This window comes from Diabrotica undecimpunctata, chromosome 10 (assembly GCF_040954645.1).
Source record: "Diabrotica undecimpunctata isolate CICGRU chromosome 10, icDiaUnde3, whole genome shotgun sequence".
NCBI lineage: Eukaryota > Metazoa > Arthropoda > Insecta > Coleoptera > Chrysomelidae > Diabrotica > Diabrotica undecimpunctata.
In genome coordinates, this window is record NC_092812.1 from 23,874,534 (window position 1) to 23,897,991 (window position 23,458).

The window sequence follows — 23,458 nt, forward strand, 5'->3', positions numbered from 1 at the left end:
ATGTAATTTGCAAAATCTGGGTTTGAATGTAGTGGTTAGTACCAATTGCAGAACACCATTTTTACAGATCTAGACTATCTTACTGCTGCTAACTTTTCTGAAGACAATGAAGCCTGTAGTGACCCAGTTCCCTACACAGCAACGCCTTCATCTGGACCACCATTGGCTGTAACAGACAGGATTGATGCAGCTTTATCTACCTCTTCTGAAAAACCACTAAAATCGTGTTCCACAGTTGCAGTTTCTCAGCCCTGCAGATCTTCGGCATCACGGGGGTTTTGGGGGTTAAAACCCCCCAGGGCACTATTCCGAGGCTAGGAAGAAAAGTATTCAAAGAATGAGACGAAGTGAAAAAAGTGAGATTTTGACTGGATCTCCCTATAAAACTATGTTGTAAAATGGTTTAAGGCATAACAAGAGATCAAAAAGGTAGCAGGGAAAAAAGAAAAGAAAAAAAAATGCAAACAGACAGAAAAAACCAAACCAAACAGCTTGAGCAAAGAAAAAAACAAAAGAAGAGGCTTGTGTGAATACAGAACTTTTTTCATGTCAACGATATAGTGGACGTTTAGAAATGAACACTTAAGAAAAAGAAACTACCGAGTGTCTTATTTGCGGAGAAACTACAAATGAAGATTGGATACAGGACACTCACTACACGCAAAGGGTGAGCTCACGTGGCGTGCTCGGATCAAGAAAAGCTACCTTTTTATAGGTGGGAAAATTGCGCAATAACCGAACAAATAAAATTCAAAAATATTTGTAACTCACAAAATATTTAAAAAAAAAATTATTTCATTAGGCTACCCATCCGATTAATGTGTTTTTATAGTGTCCGGTACTGGTCAAGTGTTTCTAGCACAACAACAAAGAAACTTTTTTTATTTGTTAATTTGATATGTTTAACCACGGAATTTTGCGAATATAAAAGTTTTTGTGAGAAAAATAAAGACGTTTACTTTGCATAATATTACATTTTTATTTCTTATGTGTTTTCAAAAAAAAAATTCAAAATGCTTTAGGGGTCCGGTACTGGGCAAGTCTCCCCTATGTACCGGAATGTTGGACTCTCAAATAAATCGACAAAAAGAACATAGATGCTTTCGAGATGTTCTACTCGCAAATGACTTTTTTTGTATGCCATTTACTTTCAATTGAAATATAAATCCTGTATCAAAAAATGTATTATAACTAGGGGTACAGAATTTTCGCAAATAAAAAACATGAATTTCGCATTTACTTTTTTTATAATTACAAAATTTCGCATTTATTTTTAACTACGAGTAAAACAACAAAAAACAATTAAATGGTAACATCGTTGTAATTTTGACTCTTTAAGAGCTGTTCTTCGATCTGTCACTACAATATTATATTTGCTGAAGAATCGTTCTGCGTCTACGCTGTTCGTTTGACTCCAGATGCTCTGTAATGCTGCTTTAGCAAATGACGGAAAACTGCACTGTGTATTAAGCAAAATATCCTTCACATTGGGATCTTCGTTCCTTCGTATCGATTGAAGGATTAATCTATGAAAATAAGTATATCCATCTATGTACTCTAATTGTATCATTGTTCTAAAAAAAGGAATTTTAGCTTTCTGAGAGTACACTCGGGTTCACAGTAAAACTTGGAGCTATACATGGGTTAAATAACTGTCCAATGTGTAAGAAAGTCTCGTTTGTGTCTTTTAAAGTCATATGGAGAGTTAGTTTATTAAAGGCTTTGTCGTTTGCTTTCATAAGCATTTCCTTCAGTGTAGCGTCAATTTCTTCATTTTCAGTGAGCAATCGAGATGTTTTTACATCAAAATAACCTTGGCGATGGTGTTCAAGTGACGATTTTAAGTCCTCTAATTTGTTCCATAAAAGATGGGCGAATGGATAACTGGCTCCTTCCAAATCGTTTATTAATTTTGGACAGAACTCGGTGGTGAAGGTCGTTTGAATTATTAGTTTACGTCTGAAAGTTTCATCGGCGTAATTGTCTCTAAGAAATTTCATACTGGAATTTTCATTCCCCCACACATTAAAAAAAATGGGGTATGTGATTAAGATATTCACTTAGATACGACACTGCTGACAACCAAGAGTTCCATCTAGTTTCAACTGGTGCCTGATAAAGTTTTGCTGGGAGATTGGGCTCGTTTTCTTTCAAATAATTTAAGTAAGAGTTCTTCATTTTTCTTGAAAGACAAAAGGCTGACTTAACTTTTGCTGTAAACATGTTTAACTCCTTGAACTCTCCTACAAAAACATCACCAAGATAATCTTTAGGAGCCAAATACTGGTAATGTAAGATATGTGAATTTTTAATAGGTTAAAGCAAGCAGGACTTGTAAATTGCTGAATATGATACCAGGCCTCTAACTTGTGAGTAATCAATTTCAAAGTCTTTTAATGTATCTATAATTGACTGTGAACACGTCGATGCATTGGCAGTATCAAGGAAGTTAACACTTGCTAAAAAACATTCTTGATATAGTACAGAATCTATAGTTCTGAAGAGAATCCGAGATTTCGTCTGCTACTATTACAATGGGCTTGTCTTTCAGCTGTTGCTTTGTGTTGGCTTTTTCAGACAGCTCACACCGTGGCACTACCTTTCTCCTTAAAGTGTCTGCACATGGAAGAGCACCCGACCCCGGCACATATTTAGCAATATATTCACGCACAGCTGGATGATCCAATTTATGAAGTAGAATGTTGGCTTTCAGACACATAGGGGAAGGTGAGGTAAAACGGGATACTTAACGTTTGAGGCTGTATAACACCGAAACTCTGTATTGGAGGCTACTCATATTTTGGTACAGTGAAAACTCATTATTTTTGTATCAAAAGCACAAAAAAAGATTTTTTTTATAAATGTATAAAAACGTTATATGCAAAAATTTGACACCAATACAATTTCCCATTTTACCCCCACTGTGTGGGTAAAACGGGATACACCGTGGGGGTAAAATGGGATAGGATTTTTCTATGTTATTTTAATTAATTTTCTCTTTTTTTTTTAAGTTTAATTTTTTTTTATTTTTATGCAAAATACAACAACTTAAACTCAAAAATTCAAAAGGAACGAAAAAGATCAATTAACTAAATAAGAAATAACGATGGGTTAAAGCCAAAAAACCCAATATTAATAGGAATAATAATACAGAACATTTTTCTTAAATATTAATAGGAATAATAATAACGAACATTTTGCTTAAATATTAATAGGAATAATAATACCGATGATTTTGCTTAAATATTAATAGGAATAATAATGCCAAACATTTTTCTCAACTTAATCATATCTGCTGCAAATAAATACATCATCATCGCTGTCAGCTCCTGCACAAACCTCATGTCTCCATTTTTTACAATTGCAGCATTGTATCCAGCCTTCTCCTTTTTTGTCTGAAGAATATCTATTGTTGCAATAGAAGCATTCCTCATCTGCACTACTGTCACTGTTTTTAATCTTCTTGGAAGTATTTTCTTTTTTTACGGTTTTCTGCTTTAGTGACTTAATCTTGGTATTTGAGTTAACATTTTTAACATTAACTTTTAGTTTTCTGGTAGCTAGAGATGTCTCCAATTCTTATTTATAAGGGGTGCTTGTTAATATGACAGTTTTACCTTTATTTTTACTCTGTTGCTTAATTTGTTTTTGCGGTGCTTTTGGATAGGGAACATCTTGTTCCGGAGAAAATAGACCTAAACCAGTGCTTGTTGAGGACATGTCCATAAGCAAATCTTTCGAAGATTTATTATTTTGTCTTTCTGGGGTAACTTGTTCTTCGACAGGCTGGTCATTTTTGGATTGACTTTTTACGGAGATGGATATGTTTTCTTCAATATTTGGCTCATGATCAGTAGGCAAAGCTACAGCGAACATCTCTTCGGTAAAAACAGTACGATTCAGTGGGAAAATTACTGTTTTTTTGGAAACCATTAATGGCATTTAATGTAGTAGATGCTCGTAGGTAAGCTTTTCCAAATAGGTGAGGTACCTCTGAGATAGTTACACATCGCCCTAGATGATGTCTCAGCCACACTTCTATTTTTTGCGTATATAATGTACTTAACGGATACATTAAGGAAACATCCAATGGCTGCATCCTATGGCCCGTATGAGGAGGTAGGCAAATTATTGTCACTCCATTTTCACGTGCTTTATCAATAATAGCAATATTTTGTGTATGGGTTTTATGGCTTTTATATTGAGATGGGTTTTCTTTTGATGATTGAGTGTGATAAAGAAAATGGTCAAACCATTGTTCAAACAAGTTAAGCTGCATCCAACCAAATTTATCAGTAACGACTAAGGTTCCTGGAGGTGCACCCTCCGAGAACTGCGGCTTCATACGAACTCTGGGAATTACGATTATAGGAGGAACAAATATTCCACTGGCACTCATGCAGATTACAGCAGTAGAAAGCTCCACGCGTTCTGCAGATGTTAGGGTGCCGACCTGTTTTCTATCCTTGACAGCAATCACTTTTGATGGACGACCTTGAACTGTTGTAATCCCGGTTTCGTCAACGTTAAAAATACGGGAGGGTGGAAAGTTCATTTTTTCCTGAAGAGGCTCCAAAAGGTCAAAAAATGATGAAACTGCTTCCTTGTTAAAGCCTCGAGCACATGCAGCTGATGTTGCTTCAGGCAAACGGAGCGAAAGTTTATTCCGTTTCAAAAAAGCGCGAAGCCATTCCCACCCAGCCAACTTGGTGTTTTTGTTGAAATGATGTTTGATGTTGTTTTTCGCTGCCATCTGATATGCCAAGCTACGAATGGAACGAGTTGTAAGACCGAACATCATAGTTTCCATATTCTTTGCATATGTTACCAATTGCTGCTCCAACTCTAGAGGAAATGTAGGCAGTCGGCTCCCAAGTAATTTAGAATGACCTGTTGCGGATTTATTTCTTCCTTTGAACCTTCCTTTCCAATGTTGATTTTGGAACTCTATATTTTTTGGATGCTTTTAGAAATCCACAAGCTTCCTTTTCTAATGCTTCCAGAGCGCTGGCCATAGATTTTTCAGACCATTTTTGGTTTTTTCGTTGGTAATTTCTAGGCATCTAAAACAAAAATAATTCTTCTAAGTTTATTCTTGTATTACCCTAAACAAACTTGAATATTTTTGCTTTTAAAAGTGTTTTAACCATAGAATTTTCACATAAGGGGTAAAACGGGATATCCCATTTTACCCCACTCGGTTATTTCCCGTTTTACCCCACATGCTGTTTAAAAAGAAAAACTTACCTTGTATGCTCAATATGAGTTGGTTCACTCAAAAAACTTATTCACATTATGCACAGGGCACTACACATCATCTGAGTTCAAAAATTATTTCAAAAACTTGTTTAAAACAAAAGTTACAGCTTAAAACGTGGGACCCAAAAATTACATCAGGCACCTGTCAAAACACATATTTTGGTCTGAGCACGAAGTCGGGTGTTTGAACTACGGCGCTTTAAAACTACAAGCCAAGGCGCATTAGACGAATGTTTTAAGTATTTTTCACGGCGGCTGACGTCATAGGTAGGCCGCTAGAGGCACTATCCCGTTTTACCCAAGTATCCCATTTTACCTCATCTTCCCCTATTTTGGTCTGAGCACGAAGTCGGGTGTTTGAACTACGGCGCTTTAAAACTACAAGCCAAGGCGCATTAGACGAATGTTTTAAGTATTTTTCACCGCGGCTGACGTCATAGGTAGGCCGCTAGAGGCACTATCCCGTTTTACCCAAGTATCCCATTTTACCTCATCTTCCCCTATTTTGGTCTGAGCACGAAGTCGGGTGTTTGAACTACGGCGCTTTAAAACTACAAGCCAAGGCGCATTAGACGAATGTTTTAAGTATTTTTCACCGCGGCTGACGTCATAGGTAGGCCGCTAGAGGCACTATCCCGTTTTACCCAAGTATCCCATTTTACCTCACCTTCCCCTACTAACTGTATCCTCCACAAAAGTTTCATTTTCTTCTTTTGCTCGTTTCTGTCTCTCAAAGCCACTAGCAACTGACATTTGTCGCTTAGATCCTGAAGTAGATGCTATAGATGTTTTCTTGTTAATGTGGTTAGTCGACTTCACATGTTTCTGCAGTGTGTCCTTTTTATCACCTTCCAAACGAGTATTGCAATACTTACACATCACAACATCTGTTGCAAATTCTTTGACCCGATCGCTCAAAACTGTTTTAGGGCGTCCCATTTTAGGTGATACTTGAAGTAACTTTATTTTACCATGAAAACTTTTTTGATAGACTATGTTCTCACTCAGGTAAAATTGACGGAATGAGTACTGATTGTCCTGGTTGACTAATTTATATGTTTAGAAAATAAGAATTAGCCGACTTTTATCCCTACTTAGATTTTTACCAATACAAAAGACCAAAATGCAGATAACAGTCGCTTATTTATATTTCTCAAAGAATCAACATTGAAAAATATCAATTCCTTATCTTATCTTTATCTATTTAATGATGAACAAAGAAAGATCCTTTTGTTTCAACCCGTGTTAGAACAATAAACAATCCTTTCAAAATTTACAATAGAAAAGTTTCCGTAAAATCTTTCCATACCTTCGTATATAACTACCTAATTGAAGGGCTCGGGTGTAAATAATGGTATCTGACAAAATTGTCGAAATTAAGTTTTTGCATGAAAACAATGGTATATGCAGTTCTAAATAGGAATCTGTTGATATTTCGTTACTAGTTTAAAAGATAGCGCTGTAAATAAGTTGCAAATGGCAGAAGTGTCATCGAATTTGCGTAAATAATGGTATGTGTAAAACATGGCGTCTAACGATCAGCTGGATCAATGTTTTGTTGCCAAAAATAAAGATGTTTTAAGCAAAACTTTGCTAACAAATAGTGACAGCGAGTTTTATGATTCAGATAAAGACCCGGAATATATGCCTAAAGATGAAAATGGGCGAATAAAGGTAAGAAATTTGACATATTATCGAATAAACTATACTGCATGTAAACAATGGAAAGTGAATTCAGATACCATTTTTTACACGCATGTAAAATTTGGTTATTTGCATGGTAGTTCTATGTACACATAGATTTATATTTTCTTTTTTCTTGCAGAAATCTAAGATAGCATGTGAAATTCCATCAACATCATCAGACAAGGATATAAATGAGAAAAATTTGACACGACAAACAACTGAAGTTACAAACATTGAAAAGAAAGGACGAAAACGTAAACGTGGAAATAAAAAACAAACCAAGGAAAAGAATAAAAGAAATAGTGGCGAAAGATATCTCAGCTATCGTGGTAAGGGAATGGTACAAAAAGAAAAGTTTATAGGACCAGACTGCTGTTGTAGAAATAAATGTTTTACACTTTTATCCGAAGATGAAGTGAAAAACATTTTTGAGACATTTTGGAAACTGAGCAACTTATGCATATATATGCATATATATAATGCATATATATTTGGCTGCATATAGCTAAAGCTTAAATCTCGTAGTACTACTAAAAATACATCTTCAAGGCGAAGTCACACCGTGATGTATTACATAAGGTCCTCTATGACTGGTAAATTACAAATTTGTAAGAAGGCATTCTTAAGCATACATGGGTTACAAAACAATAGAGGAAGAGTTGAAAATGTTGTAAAATCTATGAAAACTGGTTTATCAACTCCAAAGATGGATGGTAAGGGTTCACACAAAAATCATAAAAGAAAATATACTGATCAACAAATTGATTTTGTCAGGTCTTTCATTGAATCATTACCTAAGTACGAGAGCCACTACTCTCGTCAAGATAATCCTAGCACATATTTCATGACATTAGAATATACTGTAGAGAAGTGTTATGATGTTTATAAGCAAGAATGCATACGACAAGTCAGCAAATGTGTATCTTCAGACAAATTTAGACGTATATTTACAGAAGAATTTAATATTAAGTTTAAAAGCCTACAAACAGTTACCTCAACATCTGATGGAATTTATGCTATAACATTCGATCTTCAGCAGGCTCTGCCAACTCCTAAATTATCGACAGGGCCAACCTTTTACAAGAAGAAGTTGTTTTATTACAATTTCAGCATCCATAGTTTGTATCCCTCCCAGGGGTATTTCTACATGTGGGATGAGGCAACAGCTGGCAGAGGAGCTGACGAGATTGGAAGCTGTATAATTAAACATTTTTCATCCCATGATATAAAAGGTTCCAAACTTATTGCCATTTCTGACAACTGGAGTGGACAAAATAAGAATTGGTCATTTGCCTCAGTTTGGATTCGTCTAGTAGCAGAAGGCCGTTTCAAAGAAATTATTCATGTGTTTCCTCAAGTTGGGCATACAATGCTTCCTTCAGATCGAGATTTTGCCCTAGTGGAAAAATATATTAGAGCTCACTGCCAATATGTATATTCTCCAAAGGAATGGAAAGCAGTTTTACTTGCTTCGCAGAAAAAAACACCATTCCTAGTATATCGTATGAAACAGGAAGACTTTTTAAAAATTTCTGATATGAGGAATTATTTCCAACAGCCAAAACCATCCGACAATCATCAGATGAGTATCCGAAACGCTGTTAGAATGAGATTTTCAGCTGAACATCTTGATATGATAGAGTTATCGAACTCATATAGTGGCCATTTTACTAGTTACTCAATTAAAAAAAGAGGCAGACCGGTTCGATTTAAAGAACAGTTTCTCAACAAACTAGAAAGGAAATATGAAGCTCAGCTTCCTATTGAGTCTGGAAAACTTGAACATGTGCTATCATGCCTACAATGGATACCCTCAGTGCATCATGACTATTATACCAATTTACGTGTTAAATCCAATGCTTGAATTTTAAGTTTTGAATTATTTTTTAGTTAAGGATATATATATTTTCTTTAAAAAACTTTCTTATTGTTTATGTAACTTGCTTTTACATAAAATAATGCAAACAATGGTATCTACTGCAGTGTCTTAATTAAAAAAAGTGTAAATAATGGTATTTACTGCATGTTTTTTTCAAAAATTCTTGTAATATCTTTTAAAAAAAATCCAGTGCACACAAATTTATTACTATACTTTCGAATTGTATTACTGCACTTTCAGTCTCAAATTTGTCTTAATTAGAGTATATATTTCTTAAATAGGATTTTTGAAACTTTCAATAGTGTCTCCTTTAACATTTAAAAAATGTCACATACCATTTTTTACACCCGAGCCCTTCAATTATTTAGGGGTGAGTTGAGCACCTGCAGATATTTCGCGGAAATAAACAAAAAGTCCATATTTCGCATTTATCGCATTTATGTTCAAAGTTTCGCCGAAATTCGTATCTATTTCGTAATTATAACACATTTAGGGATTTTAACATCTTCAATCTTATCTAACGATTAACGGTCGTTTATTTATCTGTTCAAAAATGATTATAATTAAAGTATTTAAAGTATTAACTTGTTAAAATCGTGTTACTGAAACTTGTTACACTTTTAGTTAAACTTAATCTTTATTTTTCATCGCGGTGTTAATTATTTGTAATTGCAGTAATTATAACAGTAGGTATGTAGTGAAAGTAAATATTATGTAAATTTATACATGCAAAACAGAGTAACTATAAATACTAGATAACGATAAGTTAGGAAATGTAGAACTGGAATATTAGTTGATAATGTCCAGTAAGTCTCTTTGATGATATTAAATTCACTCAATCAATTTCAGACCTAACTGATAAAACTATAAGTGCCAACTTATAGTTTGATGACTCCAGAATATACGATTTTCGACATTAGCTATACTGATCCTTTGCCTTTGAGAACATAGAATAGAGATGGACTGATCGAGAGGGTTGTCGAGTAAATACTTTCGGTATACAAACTAAGAGCCCTTATGTGTAAGTTAGTTGATGAGATAATATCGTGCTGTAAAATTAAAAATAAATAGTTTTAAATAAATTAGAACCGTTCGATTTGTTTTAAACACGCTACAATACTGTAGCGTGATTAAATAAAACGAGCGGTTCGAATTTATATACATATATTTATTTATAACTTTACAGTTCGGTAGTATCTTAACAACTAAACTCACTCCTAACAACGTTACATATATATAATAAAGTTACTTTTCGAGAACATTCTGGCGTTGTCCCACCTCTAATTGTCTCCCGTCCGAAGGACGGGCGCTATTGACATGCCGTTTCTTACGTTTTCTAGATTCGTCCTTCTAAGAATTATGACGTATCGGAGATGGGCTATTTCGTTACACTGCTCCCCTCTTAAATCTGATCGTCCCGATCAGCAACTCTATATGTAGGCACAGGATGGCGGAATCTACAGGACTCTCCAGCTCTGCATAAACCCTTTAGAAAGAAATAACAGTCTACTGACTTTGAAGGATACGATTTCATCGGGTTAATGCAACACACAGTAATTCTTACACCGGTTTCTCGGAAGATCACTTCAAGCATGCTTCTGACAATCTTCCAGTCCAGATTATCTAGTGCATGGCCTATCTTGGGTAAGGCCAAATTCTTGATGTCGTAATTGCACACAATTTTCTTCAAATTAGTTAGAGCACGCCATATGTCCTCGTAGCTTGCCCTGTCTGTATACGACTTCCTGGTCACCATATACAGCAAAGATCGAGAACCATCTTCTAATCTCATTACTCTTCCAACTTTAGGCTGCTGTTTTTTTAACTCGTCCAAACGACCGAATTTCTTATAAAATACGGATGAGATTCCTTTAGTCATCTCAAGATCTTGAGCAACACAGTGGGCTAGAGAGACGTTATGCGGAACACTAAAAAGATCCTGCTGAACTTCTGTGGTTACGCCGAATCTAGCACTCTTTCTCTCTGCGTAATTTGTCATAAACTCATTAAAACTTGGTCGCCGGTCATCTTTGATCTCATGTTGAAGGGTTCGTGCTTCTTCTGTTTCATTTGAGCCAGCATATGGTGCAAGACGATTTATGTGAACTACTTTTGGTTTACTTTTCGGCAACTTCTTAATTCGGTATATTACGTCATTTATTTTCTTTTTAATTTCATACGGACCTTCCCATTGTCTTTGTAGTTTGGGAGACAAGCCTCGACGACGTTGTGGATTATAAAGCCAAACAAGATCACCTACTTCATAGCTTTCACTCTTGCATCGAGAATCATATTGATCTTTCATTCTGTCACTGGCTATCTGGATGTGTTGTCGGGCAAGTTCATGAATGTTGTTCATTCTTAACTTCAGGCGGTCGACATAATCTTCGCTGGCAACATGTTCTTCGGAAGGTCTGCAGCCAAACTCTAGGTCGCAGGGTAAACGAACTTCACGACCTAACATCAGGCAGGTTGGAGTCTGGCCTGTAGTTTCATTCACGGCCGAGCGGTAGGCCATTAGGAATAAATGAATATGCTGGTCCCAATCTCTTTGATGTTCTGATACAACCTTGGATAGGTGTTTACCCATTGTTCGGTTCATTCTCTCGACCATTCCATCTGATTGAGGATGCAGGGGTGTCGTTCTGGTCTTATTGACACCAATCAATTTACAAACGTTTTGGAAAAGAGTTGACTCGAAGTTTCGCCCTTGGTCGGAGTGGATCTCCAAGGGAACACCAAATCGGCTAAAGAATTCTTTAACAAGTACCTCTGCAACGGTAGCAGCTTCTTGATTTGGTATCGCATAAGCCTCAGTCCATTTCGTAAAATAATCCATGGCTACCAGGATATATTTATTTCCATCATTTGTCTCTGGAAGTGGACCTGCAATGTCGATTGCTACTCTTTCCATAGGACTACCAACATTGTACTGTCTCATGGGTGCCCTCTTTTTACCAGCTGGACCATTACTGGTTGCACACAGTTCACATTTCCGGCACCATCTTCTTACATCATCTTTACAGTTCACCCAATAGAACCGTTCTCGAACCTTTTGCAGAGTCTTCGTGATACCAAAGTGTCCACCTGATGCACCGTCATGCAACTGACGCAAAACTTCTGACACTTTACTTTTAGGTACAATCAACTGAAGCTTAGTATCTGTACCATCATCGTTCTCAAAGGTTCTATACAGAAGATCATCTTTCAGCATTAGGCAATTCCATTGGCTCCAGTAACACTTGACTTCTGGACTACATGCACTAATGTCTTGCCAAGAAGGTCTTTCACTTCGACGCATCCAATCCAATACTCTTTTTATACATGGATCATCTGCTTGAGCGTCTTGTAGCTGTTGAGGCTGCCATTGATCATTAATGACGGTGGTTCGTCTCACGGGGCAAAGTCGTTCTTCTAATTTAAGACAGTGATTACAATTTGCACTGCACGGCCATCTCGAAAGGGCATCAGCATTTGAATGAACTCTGCCAGCCCTGTGTTCGATCTCGTAATCATATTCTTGTAATCGTTCTAACCATCTTGCCATCTGGCCCTCTGGATTACGAAATTGTAGGAGCCATTTTAGAGCAGCGTGATCCGTGCGAAGAAGAAACTTTCTGCCATACAAGTATTTATGGAAATGCTCACAAGCCTTCACTACGCCTAGCAATTCTCTCCTGGTAACGCAATAGTTTCTTTCTGGTTTTGACAAGACTTTGCTAAAGTAAGCGATGACCTTCTCCTGCCCATCTTGGATTTGGGAAAGAACAGCTCCTATTGCACTGTTGCTTGCATCTGTGTCCAACACAAATTTTCCTGCCTGTCTAGGGTAGCTTAAAATCGGTGCGCTGATCAGAGCCATTTGTAAGTGTTCGAAAGCTCTTTGACACTCTTCGCTCCATGTATATTCTTTGCCTTCTTCTGTCAACTTTGTTAATGGCTTGGAGATGTTGGCAAATCCTTTGACAAAACGTCGGTAATATGTACATAGGCCAAGAAAACTTCTAATTTCGTGTTTATCTCTTGGTACTGGCCAATCCTTAATTGCTGCAAGTTTTTCAGGATCAGCTGTTACACCATTACCTGCTACAATATGTCCCAAGTACTTCACTTCTCGTCGAAACAAGTGACATTTCTTCGGACTCAACTTCAGATTCGCTGCCCGCAATCGTTGAAAGACTTCTGTTAGGTTATTGGCATGTTCATCGAAGGATCTTCCAACTACAATTACATCATCCAAATAAACCAGGCATGTTTTCCATGTTAGACCTCTTAAAACTGCATCCATTAATCTTTCAAATGTGGCCGGGGCATTACATAAACCAAAGGGCATAACTGTGAACTGCCAAAGCCCTGATCCTATCGAGAATGCGGTTTTTTCACGATCGGCTGGCTCCATGTCTACTTGCCAATATCCACTTTTCAGATCGAGTGTGGAGAACCAACGAGAACCAGAAAGTGTATCCAAAGTATCGTCTATTCTGGGCAAAGGATAACTATCTTTTTTAGTTACTGCATTGAGCTGTCGGTAGTCAATACAAAAACGTGTTGAACCATCTTTCTTTTTTACTAGGACTACTGGTGATGTCCATGGACTGTTTGATGGTTCAATTACCCCTTGTTTGTTCATATCTTTGATGATGTCTTCGGCTTCATCTCTTTTCGCAAATGGAAGTCGTCTAGGTTGTTGTCTGATTGGCTGAGCGTCTCCGGTATTAATTTTATGCTTTACTATGCTTGTTTTGCCATTATCCTTCTTATCCATGGCAAAAACATCTTGAAATTCTATCAGCATAGACTTCACTTTTTTAGTTCGTTCATCATCAAGATCTTGGCACGTTTTAATCATCGTCTCAACAAGCTCCTTTGGATACTTAGATTTCGACGGTTTCTCATTAGTATTCATGGAACAAATCGAAGCCACGGGAACACACTGTCCAATCAAAGTTCTTTTACTTAACTTAATAGCAGTTCCCTTTAAATTCATAACTCTTACAGGAACGACATCTCGAATTCTCACCAAAGCTTTTGCTGTTAGGAACTCGGCATTATTCACATCTTCGACCATCCTTAAACTTCCCTCTCGGCAGTAACCATCAGGTCTGGTCATCAAAATTTTCTCACTATTACCGGGTATTGTTACGTCACAAGTAGTTATTAAGCTGATAACATCTTCTTTGTCTTCATGAAACGGCAACTCTTCACCACTGATCTCGAGAACTCCATCTTTGACATTCAATACAGCCCCAACTTTCCTTAGTAAATCCATCCCCAATATGAACTCATCGGAGATCTCTGCAATTAATACTGTATGTTTCACTGTGGTCTGGCCAATGGATACTGACATATTAGCCTCGCCATATGTATTAATTATCTCACCAGTTGCTGTTCTAAGCTTTACTGTTGCAGGCAATAATTTAAGATGGTCTCGTATTACTTCTGGCCGTGCAATAGTTCTCGTTGCACCTGTATCTACCAAAAACGATCTACATTTATTATTGATACGACCCTCTATGTACAAGCTATGAATTCCACCTGAGGACGTAATGTTCACAGTTACTATGGGGGCTGTGTTTCTCGAGGTCGGCAGTTGCCCCTTGTTGTCGACCCGTTCTAGTTTTCCGACTGTTGTATCATTTTCTTGCAATTACGGCGAATATGACCTACGTCACCGCAATTCCAACATCTGGGCTCGCGTCTCTTCGGCATCGTGGCACGAACTACTTTTCTTACCATTTCTTCCAAACGTTCATCGTTTGGTTCGTCGCCTTCTTCAATGGTTCTTACTCGATGACTCCGTGAAGTTTGACTAGCTGTTTCATGTTCCAAGGCAATAGCGAGCGCTTCATCTAGAACTTTCGGTCTTGCTAGTCGTAAAGCTTTCTGTAATTCACTTTCTTTTATCCCATTGACGAAAGTATCTACAGCAATCTCTTCTAAAATGTTGTCTGGTACCTCCGGATAAGCCAACCGCACTATACGAGCAACATCTGCTTCAAACTCTTGCAAATTTTCACTTGCTCGTTGAATTCTACTTCTTAGTTGCGCCTTGTAGACTTGTTGTAGATGGGCATCTCCATAACGTTTGTCTAGTCGGGTAAACAAGGTCTGGTAACATTTTTCTTGACCCTTAGGAATCGATCTTAGGATATCTGCAGCATCACCTCGTAAAGCAGCAGTCAAGGAAACAGCTTTTTCTTGTTCTGTCCAATGATTGGCTGTCGCAATAGCTTCAAATTGTCTAAGGTATATGGACCAAGAAGACTTTCCATCAAATGGTGGCAATTTGAATCTCATATTATGTGTCGTTTCGTCTCTAGGTGATTCTTCTTTCACTACCGGATCTAAGGCTATTGTATTAACTGGTGGTAGCGCTTTTGTGTTAGTTATCATGGTCTCTAATTCTTTGATCTTCTCTTCTACTTTATCGAATGTTCTTGAGACTTCTTCAAATTTCTCATTGTTTTCATTACATACTTCGTCGAATCTTCTAGACATATTTTCGAATTTCTCGTCGTTTTGTCTAGCTACTTCTTTAATAATTTGTGAAGTCTCGTCGAATCTTTTGGAAACATTCTCATCATTCTTTCTAGAACTCTCTTCAATCATTTGCGAGACATTCTCAAATTTTCCATCAATTATTTTCGTTAAAACTGCTTCTTCTGCTGATTGAAACTGAAATGTCTCTGGGTCTTCTCCATTCTTGTTAAGCACAGTCTTCAGTCGTTCTTGGAGTATCTTCTTGGACCCACTGCAGTCTTCATCGCGTTCTTCTAGCTGCTCACGCAACTGTTTTACTGAAAGTTCTACTAGCAGCATCTTTGGTCAGGTACACACGTACTTTTTAAATGTTCTTTTATACGAAGATCACAACCGAACTACGCGGATGTTCCCGACGAATAATACTTTTCAAAAGTTCAAAAGTTTTTTTTCAAAAATCACTGCTGAATTTATTTGCAAATCTCACACCGGACACCAACTGTAGCGTGATTAAATAAAACGAGCGGTTCGAATTTATATACATATATTTATTTATAACTTTACAGTTCGGTAGTATCTTAACAACTAAACTCACTCCTAACAACGTTACATATATATAATAAAGTTACTTTTCGAGAACATTCTGGCGTTGTCCCACCTCTAATTGTCTCCCGTCCGAAGGACGGGCGCTATTGACATGCCGTTTCTTACGTTTTCTAGATTCGTCCTTCTAAGAATTATGACGTATCGGAGATGGGCTATTTCGTTACAATACATTAACTGTAAAAAGGGGACACTTAGGGGATCTCAAAAATCCCATAAACAATATGTCTTACTTCATCATTAACAAAGAAACGGAGTGTTTTATCTATTTTGCCAACTTGTTTATAACTTTTTAACCACACTGTACATTTTCTTTATATTTGCCACGAAAATATTCGTTGAGCCTAACTATTATAATTTGTTGTAAATGTATAATGAGGATTTTGCTTCACACACATTTTTTATAGTTTGTCAAGTATCTACTGAGAAAATTCAAAAAGAAAAATAAACATTGGCGATTGTGATACTAATACTGTAACTTTGGTTACTTTGATACAAATTTCGCTATCTCCAAGTCATTTGAAATCGATCTAGGTAATTAAATCAAAAGTCATTCTTGTCAAAATTAATTTTACTTTAATGAAATGTTAATTAAATTATACAGCTAGTGCTATATTTTCTTCACTTTGTGGATCACAGGATGAGTCTTCGAGGTTAGGTACCCTTGGTAGATCCACGTTCTATAAAGGTGCTTTATAGTATTGAAACCTTGAAACACGCCAGTTGAAACGTTGGAATTTGGACCACTCTTTACCAAAATGTCTCTAGGTTTTTTGATGAATCGTTTTAGATAAAGTCGTTTGCATTTGGTAAGTTTAAAATTCCACTACCTTGTAGCTTTAATGAAGCTATCAGCCTTAGTCTTCTAGTCGAAGAAATATGTATAAATTTGATCAGCTAACAAAACAGTGGTATAATCTTTCATTTCATTGTAATATTCTGCAGGATTTGCTACAACTTCAAGTTTCTTATTTCTCTTTCAATCAGCCCAAATATCCTATCGGAAGGGATAAATGAGTGCCCTCTAACAGGGAATAATAACCCCAATGTCTTTATATTCACTGGAGCTCGCTTGCATAACCATGTCAAGTACATAGTAAGCACAATACTGTTCTTATTTTGAACGCAACATTTGTCACACAAAAGTCTCACAGAAGTTAATTTTGACATATCTGTTTGGCATAAACGGTGCCAGATTGCAGAGGTTACATGGTTGGAAGATTTCCCGTATTGGTCTTCGGTCCAGCAATAGCAGAATGAGTTCTGAGACCCTAGTGTAGCCTTTGAGTATCCCTGAATGACAGTGATATTATGTAAATAAAGCTGCCTCCTGTAATATGCCTGCTGGTCTGACACTTTTGGTAAGGACATGTTTTTCTGTTGGTATTATATTGGTATTTTCTTCCTTCAGTAAATTATAGAATACCCTGGCTCGTAGCTTGTGGATTCTTTTTTGACATATTAAATTAGCTTTCTTACCTTCTTCAGATCGTTTAATTTTTTCCTCTAGTGATAAACATGTGGAACACATACCTTTACGTGTTGTAAGAAAGCCTAAATTGAAATTTTTGGTTAAACAACTCCCGGAAAAAGCCTCTCTTGACAGGTTCATTTGACGGATCACTTGAGTAAAAACGGTAGAGCTTTTGTATGTGCAATAAAAAATTGTGGCCCAATATGCCCTTGGCCTGGCTGATTGTACCCCAGGAGGTAGAATCGGCCACAGTGTAATGTATTTTTTGATTATGTATAAACAAAAAACTAAAAAACATTCAACAAAATTGTTTTACTGGTTATAGGCAAAAGAATAATTTTTACTTTTTTGTTTTAAGTCTGAAAATATGTAACATTTTTGTAGTTTTTGACCTAAAACAATTGTGGAGCCGAATTTGCCTCACTCTCCTGTAGTTATTTTTCTGTAAATTTTCACTGTTTTTTACTTATTTTTAAAATGCTTCGTTAATTAAAGTTATGTATTTTTTGTGGACTCAATTATTTATTCATTAATTAAAGATGAATATTTGGTATGAATTAACTGTCGCTCATCATAAAAAAAAAACACTGAAACGTAAACATTTTTTATTTTAGATTAAATAATGGTATTAATTAAAATTAATTATTTCTAATTCAAAATTTTACCAGGAAAAACATTTTGAAAATTCAAAGTATATTTGTCATCATATTTTCAAATGCAGCATCCATTTTTAAAAAATCTAAAGTACAGGGTGTTGTTTTAGGTGTCGGAATATTTTACCAATATTTTTCAATCGGGACCTGGATTTTTTATAATTATAAATAAATTAATCGATTGGATATATTAAAGAATAGACGCGTGCCAAAAATAAAGAAAATATATAGTGTGGTTAAAAGTTATAAACCAAATAAGAAGTTGTAAAAATAGATACAACTCCCAGTATCTTTGTTATTGAAGAAGTAAGACTCATTAGTATGAGGTTTTTGAGATCGCCTAACTATCCACTTTCTTCCAGTTAACGGATAGTATTTTACCAACGAAACACACAGTATACACAATTAGCGAGGGCGAAAGAGCTGGCAGTCAAGATCACAAATATGACTACAAGCTTAAGATCGAATATCAACAAATCCAAGATCTAATATATATAGAAAGAGATGTCGAAAAAGTGATCGGAGAGAAAAGTAATCCCATTATTGAAAAAATGAAATTTGAAAAACTGTTACAATTACAGAGGGACTGTACTGCTAGATGTAGTATATAAAACACTGACCAATCTTATTACGAGAAGGATTAGCAAGTATGAAGAGACTATAGTTGGATAGTTCCAGGCGGGCTTTATAAGATATCGATCCACTACATCCCAGATCTTCACACTATAGGAATAACTACGTGGAATTTATCAAAAAAAACTTTATATGATAAAAATAAAATTTAGAAAGTTATGAAAGACGTTAAGGTCTCAGAAAATTGATAAGATTTTGTAAATACATAGTCTCAAATCTAAAACTTTCCCAAAACACCGAGGCACGAGACGAGGAAACTTTTTATAGACTATAGACAAATGGCTCCAGTACGATCGGTTTTAACTAGAACATATGCATATATATGCTGAATATTTCTCATGTTTTTCATAGATACATGCAATATTTGGAGATTTATGAGCATATAATTGCATATTTTGATATATAGGAATAGCAGTATATTAGTAACATCCTTAAAAATAAAAAGTAAAAGTATATGCTCGGTCGTTAAGCTTCTTTGTTGTTATACCCATAAACATAATGGGCGGTAAAGATTACATTAGTAAATACCTATTATATTTTGAATATTACTACTCCAGCCTCGACACATGGACGAGAAAGAAGACAACGTAGCAAACGAACAAGGACTTTGAATATAAATACATGGAATATCCAAGTTTGAAGAACCAAGTCAAACGAAATAACAGAAGTAAAAAAAAATAAAATCAGGTACCACAGTTCTTACCGAAACAAAGAAAAAAAGGCAGCGAAAAAGGTAGCGAAGACCTGGGAGGTTTTATACATATTTATAGTGAAGTAGAGAAAGACAAGCGAGCACAAGCAGGGGTATCAATATTAATAAACAAAGACTTGAAAGGAAACCTGAAAAGCTGTGAACAAATCAATGAGAGAATTATTCGAGTATATATTACGTAGAAAGATCTAGATCATTGGAATATATGCGCCATCAGAAAGTGTATCAAAAACAGATAAAGAAATTTTCTAACAAATCTTATCAGAACTTATTGAAAATATAAATGGCTGCAAAGAAATTGTACTTTTGGGAGATTTTAATGCTTGGACAGGAAAAAAAACAAATGACAAAGTCATAGAACATTTATTCCAATTCTGCTAACAGCAGAAAATCCTAAACGGATTCTACCATCATAAAAATATATATAAGTATACCTGGGTTCAACCAACGAGAACACCAAGTCAATTATAGATTACGTTATGACAAAACAAGAAACATACATACAGGTAAAAGACGTAAGAGTGTTAACGAGGACCGTAGTGCGGAACTGACCCCTATATGGTAAGATCAGAATGCTTCCAACCTACAGTATCGATCGCGACCACTACACCATAATGACAACCAACCATCACAATCAAAATCACTGGAAACGAATCCACCCAAATACAATATTGATGCACTGCAAAATGACTCAACGTCATTTTTATATAAGTTACGGCTTAGCCAAAAATTAATAAACCTGATCTACTCCTCAGCCCAGAGTACCTACCAAGAGATAAAAATAAAGTAAATGAAGCAGCTTATGAAGCACACGGCAAGATCCAAAGGAACAAAAAGGATACCCCATTGTGGTGGACAAATGACATCGCTAATGCAGTACACAAGAAACAAGCATATCAAAAGTGGCTGCAAACACATGACCTAGATGATAGATAAACATACGCAAGATCAAACAGAGAAGTAAAAAATCTAGTAATTAAAGCAAAAAATGTTTCCTGGGAAAGTAAATACGAAGAGCTCAACAAATATATAGGTCAACAAGATCAAAAGATCAACAAGATCAAAAACAAAAACCTAAGAACAAACAGAAAAGAAGTGAGTGCAATAGATTTAATAGAAGAAAGATCTTGAATCGAACATTACTCACAACTTCTGACTGAAACAAGGCATACCTGTGTATAAAAAATCTGCCTCGTAAAGCCATAATAAAATTGACTAACTTCATTAATGCTGCATTTAGATTTAGATACGTTCTATGAAAAATAGCTAAGGTTATAATGAGACTAAAACTAGGGAAATCACCACATGAAGTCTCCTCATGAAAGCCAATATCACTTTTACCAGTGATGTCGAAGCTGTTTGAGAAACTCCTGCTAAAAAAGGAAACCAATAATATGTATATACGATTGAGCAGACAAAGAATTACCAACATGATTGAAAAATCATTAGAAGACAAGAAAGTATGTTCTACGATATTTTTGGACGTACCTAAGGCTTTAATGAATGAAACAAAAGGCGTGTACACACTTTAACAGTTATATAAACACGATATACCTGACCTAGAAAATGATACTATAGCCACCTTTGCATATGATACTGCTATCCTAGCATTAGATGATACCAGCGAAAAAGCGGCAGCAAAATTACAGTTTTGGACTAAAAAAAATGGTTTAAAAAATGGAAAATCAAATTAAATGAATCTAAATCAATTCACGTTAATTTTACAAATAAAAAAATCCAAAACATTCCAATTAGAATAAATAATGCCCAAATACTAAATGCATCTTCCGCAATTGATGTAGGACTTCGCTAGAAAGTCTATATCAAAATGAAAAGGTAAGAACTAGGTAGCCTTTACAAGAAAATGTATTGGCTGATGGCAAGAAATTTAATTGGTCAACTGTAACCAAATTTTAGTGGTATAAACACAGCTTAAGTGTTTAATATTAAAACAAATATCCATAAACTATTATTTCCCCCCGTAATCATACATAGTTGTTAATTACATCAAACCAGTGATGTCAAATACTAGAGTATGTATTCTGACTGGAGATTCACTATTAGAAATGTAAACGTAGTGAATTAAAACAACTTAGAAAGCTGTAAAATCATGTAAACCATCTCTCCATATACTTTCTGAATCTTGAAGAATGCTGCTTTATTTTATCTTCACAAATTTCATTTTATTTTCAAAAATAGAATAATTTTCATAAGACAACGGGTAATAAAGAGATAAAAACAGATATTAACTAAATTTACTCACCGCTCAAGTTATTGTCATCTGTTTTCGTTTGCAAGATATTTCGAGAGATCACAGCCGGCATAACCAACCCTAAAAAATCATACAAACTAAGAATAATCTGCTAATATAAATTTAAATTATATTAATAATAAATTTAACTTTATTTAACATTAGCATGGGAATACTAACAAAAGAGTTCCTGCTCTTTTAAGTTTAAGGGGTTGGGCTTAGGGGTAATAACCCCACCCTGCCAAAAAGTATGGTTACAAGAACTGATAAGACAAAACTGGACGGACTTTATGTAGATGACCTGGTAAACTAAAAAAGGATTTTCGATTTGAATCAAGAAACGTGAGAACATTGTACTCTGCAGGAGCTATGAGATGTCTCTTAGACACTCTTAAGAAATATAATATGGACATATCAGTTATACAAGAAATAGGACGGAAAGGGACTGGTACTCCCCAAAATAACTTAAATACAATATGTACCATAGCTGCCGCTATATTATTAACTAAATTTACTCACCACTCAAGTTATTGTCATCTGTTTCCGTTTGCAAGATATTCCGAGAGATCACAGCCGGCATAACCAACCCTGAAAAATCATACAAACTCAGGTTAATATGCTCATATAAATTTATATGTAACGAATAAATTAGAAACTTTGTTGTGGAGAAAAGAAACGTCCGAAGGATCTGGTATTACTCTACAGCTCCATCGAATAAATTAAAATCAATAATTATACTCAACAGTTTAAAAAATAAATTAGAAAAAAAATAAAAACGAATCAATTAGTGGCATCTGAGAGAACTAAAAAATAACAGCAAAACTTATTATTCCCTCTGGAGAGCCACTAAAAGGCCGATCCTCCATTAAGGAATGCAGATGGAAGTTATGCAAAAAATCAATCTACCGAAGGCTAATAAATGTGCTTAATATCGCGAAAATAACATTTCAATCAAATAAAAGTGATACACACTTGACTGGGAAACATCGCACAGGAAGACGGTGAAATTAAACTAGATACTCCAAAAAGAAACTTCGCCGTAGCCGGTCCCAAGCCCGGTTGAGAAAGAAGAGTGAATGGTTAGTGAATGGGTCTTAGTGGCAGTAGCTATTCCAAGAGGCTTCTATTATTAAATATCAAGCAACTCGCTAGTTAACATATTACGTCAATGACACTAGTATGGGAACTCTAACGAAAGAGTTCCTGGTCCTTAAGTTTAAGGGGTTGGGCGTAGGGGTAATAACCCTACCCTGCAAAAAAGTATGGTTACAAGAACTGACGGACTTTATGTGGATGACCTGGTAAACTAAAAAAGAATATTTGATTTGAATCAAGGAACGTGAGAATATTGTACTCTGCAGGAGCTGTGAGATGTCTCTTAGACACTCTTAACAAATATAATATGGACATATTAGTTAAACAAGAAATACTATGGAAAGATACCGGTACTCTCCAGAAGAACTTAAATACAATATGTACTTAGCTACCATCAAACGCAACATATCTTTGGTGTAAGTTTTGTAGTGAGCAAAAGAGTTAGAAACCTAATAATAGGTTTTTAGGAACATTCTACAACTACAGTCTCATAAATGCACATGCTCCCACTGAGGATAAAAGAAACATGGAAGAAAAAAGAATTTTAGGCAAAAATTAGAACAAACATAAATACACAAATATCCCAATAACGACGTTAAGTTGATTATTGGGACATAAACACCAAAATATCTATTGGTACTATATATACATGTAGTATACAAATAATGGTATATGTTAATGATATCGTGATAATTGGTAGAATCGAAATTAGGGAGAAGCATGGGCGATAACG

General features: G+C 35.7%; 1 protein-coding gene across 3 annotated transcripts in view; it reads right to left on the bottom strand.

The window, feature by feature from the left end:
• The window catches only part of LOC140452319 (uncharacterized), a 107,596-nt gene that overhangs the window by 76,679 nt on the left and 7,459 nt on the right, over positions 1-23,458 (bottom strand). For 2 of the 3 annotated variants that reach the window (XM_072546504.1, XM_072546502.1), the window contains 2 exons: positions 22,150-22,218; positions 21,643-21,711 (listed from right to left, as the gene is read on the bottom strand). In XM_072546504.1, the coding sequence (XP_072402605.1) occupies positions 21,643-21,711; positions 22,150-22,218 (138 nt within the window). The remainder of the gene's footprint in view (positions 1-21,642; positions 21,712-22,149; positions 22,219-23,458) is intronic. The other variant, XM_072546503.1, reaches the window with a different exon arrangement.